The 7,588-nt window shown below is 33.8% G+C and overlaps 1 protein-coding gene across 2 annotated transcripts; it reads right to left on the reverse strand.

The window, feature by feature from the left end:
- Nucleotides 1-285: 285 nt before the first annotated feature.
- LOC107017644 (protein TIC 22, chloroplastic) lies at nt 286-7,262 on the reverse strand. Of its 2 annotated transcripts, none has more exons than XM_015217842.2 (9): nt 4,614-7,262; nt 4,166-4,228; nt 3,085-3,159; nt 2,517-2,567; nt 2,268-2,327; nt 2,093-2,158; nt 1,393-1,428; nt 640-833; nt 286-567 (listed from the first exon to the last, which is right to left on the reverse strand). In XM_015217842.2, the coding sequence occupies exons 1-8, from the start codon at nt 5,049-5,051 to the stop codon at nt 741-743; spliced, it is 882 nt and encodes a 293-aa protein (XP_015073328.1). In that variant the 5' UTR covers nt 5,052-7,262; the 3' UTR covers nt 286-567; nt 640-740. The 2 variants fall into 2 exon arrangements, with proteins under 2 accessions (XP_015073328.1, XP_015073327.1); XM_015217841.2 differs by having other exon boundaries at nt 650-833; nt 4,614-7,261.
- Nucleotides 7,263-7,588: the final 326 nt, after the last annotated feature.

Genomic DNA, 7,588 nt, shown 5'->3' on the forward strand with positions numbered 1-7,588 from the left:
TAATATAGTCTAGGTAAGCTTTTAGTATAAAAAAAAGCAGGCTTCATTGAATTGTTCATTACATTATCACTACATATCCAGAAGAGACCTTTATTATGTTTCTAATTATATTATACCAACAGCTTCAGCAGTTAGTCGCTGCAAGTTGCGAATCACCGTGCTCAGCGATATCGTCGACTGGAGCAGGACTCACAAGTCAAGAACAATAACACTGGATGACATAAAGCAACACACCAAAATTTAAGAACATGTAGTTAACAATGTACCAGAAGAGCACCACACAACTTTAATAATTTTCGTCGCAAACTGAGGGTATCATAACTTGTTATCGTTTCATTCATTCTCAAATAAAATGGGAGATCATCCTGGGATAATTTACCTCAGAGTCAAAACATAGTTCAACAATTCAACTTGTGCAATGTACAGATGACAGACACCAAGTAAATTGTGCCTCTAGTTACCAACTCATTGACTTTTAATGTATAACATGTTAGTTGTTCCCTCCATTAAATATTCAAACAAGAACTTGATCATTTATGTATCTTCTTAAAGCTAATCCAGCAGTACCTGAACATATGAAGAAATTAGTAAAAGCTCCTAGAAATTACTTATAAAACAAGTCAGAGGTAGAAAGCATACGGAGCTTAACTATTTGGATTATTCGGGTCGACCAAGTGCAGAGGAGAATGTGACCTGCCTCTATATTGATTTGTTTCAAACAGGAGCTGCTTGCAAGAAATTTATGCTCTAGTAACATCTTGAATGTGCTGTGAATGACTTTTACCAGGGGGGATAAAGATAAGGTCCTCCCAGCCAGAATTTCTCTGACTTATCTGCCACCGGAAACACAGAGAAGTTTAGAGAAGTAACCGAGAGATTTCTCTGCTTAAACAAAGGATAGAATAGAAAAGCTTTTAGACGCTATCTCAGAAATCACTTTTTCTACGCCGTTTGAAATTCAAATTTGGGGATAAGCTACATCCCTTTTAATTTTTCATTTCAGCATTGCCTTTGTGTTTTAATTTCTCACTTCTTCCTTTCAATTTTCCAGCAAGGAACCATTTAAAGATGGGTAAACATCTTTTGACACTATGATCTGCTGGTGCAAGTTTTTAGTATTTTTCCTCATTCCCTCGGGAAAAAAGGGCAGTGGGTAAAAGCTCGTAGATAAGTATTAATTTCCTTGGCTTATGGTTTACTCATTATGTTAGTTCTTCTGAAATGAGTACTCATGGTATCAGTCCCTTAACATGTTCCGGACCAAGATGTAATTGATTCATCTTTACAACGTGTCGTGTGATAACCGATTTATTGATGCATGAAACAAAGAATTCAAAGTATAATTCAACTTCTAAAATTCAGATATAAAATTTCCAAGCAGGAAGCACCTACCTCCATTTTTTTCAGGACATCTTCCAAAGTCCCTACCTGTAAATAAGGAAAAAGAATACTAGCAAGTTAACGTTAGCCGATATAGTCTCTTGTTACAATGACGGGTTAGATGACAAAAAATCTTGACGGATACAGAAAAGCCAGTAAACCTTGTATTTTCATGGACAAGCAAGCCCCTATGATAGTCCGACAGGAATCTTTGGAACGGAAAAGAAACACTATTCTTTTGATAACTTACAAAAAAGATACTGACTGTAATACAAAAGATTTTAAACAGCAAAGCATTAATGTCCTTAACATACATCAAACCTCTTTCAGGGTTCTTAACTCTGTTTCCTTCTTGTAATTGAAGTAAGAGATTTTACATTAACATGATAATTGACTAAGGAGACTTGGCTATATTTTTCAAGTAAAAACTTTCAACCATTAATCCTCTCCATTACATGCAAAATTTACAATGTTAGGCTCTCCAAGTGAAACCTGTAGCACGTAAATTCAATTTTTTAAATCCTCTCCGCATTCAGACAATGTTACACTTGATAAAAGAGAGATCAATGCGAATGAAATTTACTCCAAAACACATACTAAAAGTAAGTTCTCAGAGACATCATATATTCACCTCTTAGCATGTTTGACCATTCTTAATCTATTTGCACGCCCTATCAGAAAGAAAACAGAAAGATAAAAGTGATTATGATACCATAATGTGCTGAGAGACACTAGATCCTCTCAATGCCCTTGACGATAACTCCTTTTCTATATCCTCCTGTATACCCGAAAAGGAATTCAATGAAAACCATCACGAATAATAACTATATCTAGTTTTTTTGTTTCTTCTGACTAGTTCCAGTTCAAGATATTAAAAACCAACATACCTTTCGAAAGTATATTGGACAGTATCGTCTGTTTCTCTTTTTCACAACTAGGAGATCTGACTGCACAAGAACAAAAAGCTACAGAATTAAGTGGAGTTTAACCATATTCAGCAGTCCACTCTCTGATATACAAAATATGTAGCAAAAGCTTTCCAGTGAGTGAAGGCTCATAATTCAAAAAATACACAGGCTGAGTATGTAATGCTAGAGTTTTTTTGCATATAGTTGGCAAAAAAGTTTATATGCTACCTGGAAAACAGGGACTCCATCAAATCCAGTCTTTACATCAGAAGCTTTTAACTGTCACAGGAAAAGACAATGTTGAGATGAACAGATTTTTTTAATAAGCATGCATTGAAATATTATGTTTAGCCAAAGAGATATTTCCAGGAGGAGGAGACAGAAGTTGGGTGGCAATGGAGGTCAAGCCATTAGTAATCTATGCTTCATTTACTAGACTAGTGAGCAAGAGCCTACATACCAGGCATGTCAGTAACCCAAGTTCAAATCTCGAAAAGACCTCCATTTTGGAAATATTTGAATTAACAGTAAAGAGAAGAAAAAACAAGGGTATGTCAGTGGACCTCAAAATTGATGGGTTGCAAGCAATTCTACCGCCTCTGGAATCTGGTCATTAGTTAAAGCTACATGCCAGTGTACTTTCACGTAAAACTATCACAGGTAGATGAATATACATATACAGTATAACTTTCACTTGCACAACTGAACAGGCGTCCTTGTGCAATTCTACTACATTCAGTGGAAATTACAAGGATCCCAGACCCAAAACTTAAGGATGACCAACATGGGTAACTACCTCCATTGCATTCTTAATTTGAACAGGATCTGGCAAAAAACGAAATGCGATTCCTTCAACCTTCAACATGTAAACCTGCAAAGTGATACCAAAAAGAAAGACGTGTAACTATTCAAAATACGGGACAAGTGCCTGGCAACACCTTTAGGAAGAAATGGAAAAGCAAAAAACAGAAATTCTTGCACATACAGACAACTGCAACTAGTTGCAGTAGATTATTTAATGTACACTGGACCTGTTAAATAGAGACAAAAATGTCTTTCATTCTTAAGTTAAGCTTCAATTTTTTCTTTTTAATTTAATAGCAGAAGAAGATATATTAAACGGGACAGATCAGACGTCTGAGGCTCAAAAGGAGCACGATAGGATCCCCTTTTTTATGGATGAACAAGAGATACAAAATGTATCAATAATGAATACAACTTATCTTAAAGATGTAAAAGAGAAGAAATCACTAAAAGGAATGGTAAAGGAAAATGGCTCAGGAAATTAATCTTAACCTGAGATGGTCAGGTAATCTAATCGAGCCTTATCTCAAGGGGTGCATTTGAAAAGACTCCATTGCTTATGCTAAATACCATGCATGCTCTGTTTTGATTCAATCAATCAACTATGTGTCAATCTAAACAAGTTAGGATCGGTATCTCCATTCTGCTGTATTTGAATCCAACACTTCTTTAACTAATAATGGACGATTCAATAACCATCAAAGTTTATACCCATTCTTGCAAGAAGAAGTTCTCAATATATGCAAAGAAATAGATTGAACATATACATACAAGTAGATCATCAGTAGCTTCTGACTTTCCACCAACCAATCTTGATAAGCACTAGAGACAAAACTGTCCATCACTAATACCATATCTATTACCAGACACTCTCATGGTACTAAAATTTCGCTAAAGTTCAATCCTTAAAACAAGAAAATGGCCTTCTCCATAGAGTAATCTAATGTCACTCCTAAAGTTTGCGATTCTTTTCTAATGAATGTACAAACTTGTAAAAAGAAAGAAGAAAATAATCACCAAAGCAGATATATCCTTAAAAGAAAAATACCTAGCAAAAGGAAACAAAAATTCACCTGATCAAGTGTCAACGGAACTACCTTAGCTCCACCTCTCACTTCCTTCTTCCGCAACCGTACCTGAAAAACCTTCACATGTTCATTTCTCCACAAACAAGCCTTCCATGTATATCAAAACTTCTATAACAACGCCTCAATTGCAAACTAAAAAGGTCCACATTATCTGTCTTCTGTATCTGCTATCTTATGTATCAATTCCACTGTATTCAGGTTCAATACATCCCAAAAACAAATAATTTGACCTTTGAAGGCAATGTTCCAATGATAATTACCCAATAATTTCTTTTAAAGCAATCATCTTTAACTTAGTTTTCTCTTTTGGGCTAATTTGTACATATCTTTTCCCATTCCTGCTACCCTACTTTGATAAAGGAGTTCATCTCTCCTTTCACTCTCTTCTATACAGAAAAAAATCGATAAATTCATTTAAAAAAATGAAGTTCACCTGAGCAAGAAATGCCTCGGCGTCCTCTTGACGGAAGCACAATAATCCGATTGACTTCGCACTATTCGGGTCCGAAATGAGCACGAATTCATTGTTAGAATTGCTAACTGTGTATACAGAAGTTCCAGTTAATGTCTTAGCAACATAATCCGAGCTCAAACCGGTATTTTTAGCGACCTTCTCTTGACGCTGCGACACCGAAGCGAACGGAAGTGATAGGTGATAAGAATGCAACGGCAACGAACAACTCCTCCCTATCGCCGCCGGCAGCGGCTGCTGAATAAAATCGGCGGCGATTTTAGAACTCAGCCGTTTCGCTTCGTCGAATCGGTTAGCGAGTTCAGCACCGAGTCGGGAGCAGTGCTGGTGGACGAAGGTGGAGAGAGACAGTAGAGGACTACTGGAGGGTCCGAATCCGCTTGAGGGTTTGGACTCCATTGATTGTTTACAGAGAAAGGGGAAGAGGATTCGGAGAAGAAGGCTTTCGTATTTCAAGTTTGGGCTTTCGGTTCACATTAGGTCCAATAATTATTAGTAATCCATCTACATCTACTAAAGGCCCATCCATCGCAAATCACAATATATAATAGTCTCGTTTGTCTAGTTTATATACAAATATTATATAGAGAATATCGGCATAAGATATAAATAGGCATACTCAAACTTGATTTCAACTATCAAGTAAACACATCTATTGAGCTCAATTTGGTCTCAACTAACAACCCCTCTATTTTTCGTGGACACTCGATGTTGATGTGACATGTAAATTTTGGAGGTGTCTAGATGATCACTTACAAAGCTGGACATTAAAGACGAGTCGAAGAATCTAAATGTGTATACTCAAAGTCAAAGTGTTTACTTGCCAATTAAGGTCAAATTTGAACATATCTGGTCATTTTGACCTCCACTAATAACAAATGACAATTTGTTTTAATTGCACAGTTCAAAACAAATTTGATTTTTTTCGGTTCTCCTTAAAGTAATCAAATATAGGGATGACTTCTCAATTAATTTTCATGTAACTTGTATAGTAGAAAGTTGACACAATTAATTTCTTATCTTCATTGTTGCATAAGTTATTTAGTTGGAGCAAGACCTAGTATAAACCACAAAGATGCAGCAATAAAAAAATAATCAAAGCTTATTAACTCAAATAACCTCTATTTCATATTCACCAAATTATTGTTCGATAGTACATAAAAAGTTTCTAATGACATGAAAAACGTCTATCCATACGCATATTGTTTTTAGACTTGGAATTTATATGCAAGTTAAAGTTGTAACTTGTAACTATTAGATTGAGACTTCAATCTCATGTCAAATTATGTTTACATAGACACAAATAATGAAAATAATTACATGTGTATAAGTGATTGGAAGCTGGATGAGAAACAAGTTACTCATATAATTTTTGTACAACTTATACATGTTTAGTAGGTGGATAGAATCATAGAAAATAAGTTAAACATGTATAAAATTAATACAATGTTTAGTTGACAGTTTAGAAATCTGCACAATTAATACATGTATAACTTATGATGAAATCTATTTATTATTTAATGCATAATAGAAAGTGGAATAATTAATTCTAATAATCTAATGTATGTCTTATGGATAACTAATACACGAATAACTCATATCTGCATAAAATAATGGATCGACTAATTCATAAATAATCACTACATTACTAATAGATATCGATGCATAATTCTAACCAACTATCAAAACGACCATTAGAGATCGTTTAATTATTTCTTATCCATTATTTGATTATAATAGAAAGAATAATAATAATTAATAGTATCATGAAAAGTTATTTCGAGAGTGGAATAATAGATGTTCTTCAAACTATTTTCTATTTTAAATGATGGAGGGTATTTTTGTAAACAAACAAGTTATTCTTTAAATATTATTGGCATAATACATACATTGGACCCTAAACTTGGCTTCAAATTTTAACTTTGACCTTCAACTTTCATCATGCACAAACATGCACTTTAACTATCAAACTTTTAAATAAATAAACACATGAGTCCTACATGGCAAAATACACGTAGGACACCACGTTGGACAAAAATTACATGTAGGACATGTATGTCTATTTGTTCAACTTTATACAAGTTTAAGTGTCTACTTGTGCACACCCAAAGTTGAAAGACATAAATGTGATTTGAAGCCAAGTTAAAGTGCATATTTATGTATTATGCCAAAATTATTCAATTCATTAATTTTTCGTACTCCTAATATATCTAATTGTACCATATGTCTTCTAACCAAACGACCCCTTAGTACATAGGTTTGCATATATAGAGCTCATGTACATAGTCTAGATTGATTCAGATTTTTCAAATATAAACTAAATCAATAACAATTAAATTTTACAACCTCGAGGTGTTTTCGTATTTTTAAGTTTTTTCAATTTTGTTTGGATCTTTTCTAAAATACTGTGAGATTTTTATACTTGACTCGAATTGTCAACTTATGTCCTTACCAACTAAACGCTTAAACTCTTTAAATCATTTTAAACACCTCCAAGGATGATTTATTCGTTTGTTATATATCATAATGTAATTACATGGGTACTGTTTGGTTGTCCAAAGTATAATTATGCCATTAGTTTGATTATTATTTTTTGACATTTCATACTTCTACACTGATTTTTATATATATATATATATATATATATATATATATATATATATATACGTATACACTTCACAAATGATGGGTTTGTTTTAATAAACTGCGTTCTCTCTCACAGAGGCGCCAGTTTCATATTAAAAAAAAGATACACAAATCTTTCATCTTCTTTGGTTCAAAATTTCTTGTGAAAAATAAATAAGGATCAAGTACGTGAGTTCTACAAAATTTCGAATGAAAGTATCAGGCTGGCTGAAGCAATTGATCAAGAAATTGAGAATCAAGAAATTGATAAAAACAGTTCTTCATACGTTGAAGAGTTTAAAGAAATCAAA

The sequence above is a fragment of the Solanum pennellii genome, chromosome 4 (assembly GCF_001406875.1).
Source record: "Solanum pennellii chromosome 4, SPENNV200".
In the NCBI taxonomy this organism is placed as follows: Eukaryota; Viridiplantae; Streptophyta; class Magnoliopsida; order Solanales; family Solanaceae; genus Solanum; species Solanum pennellii.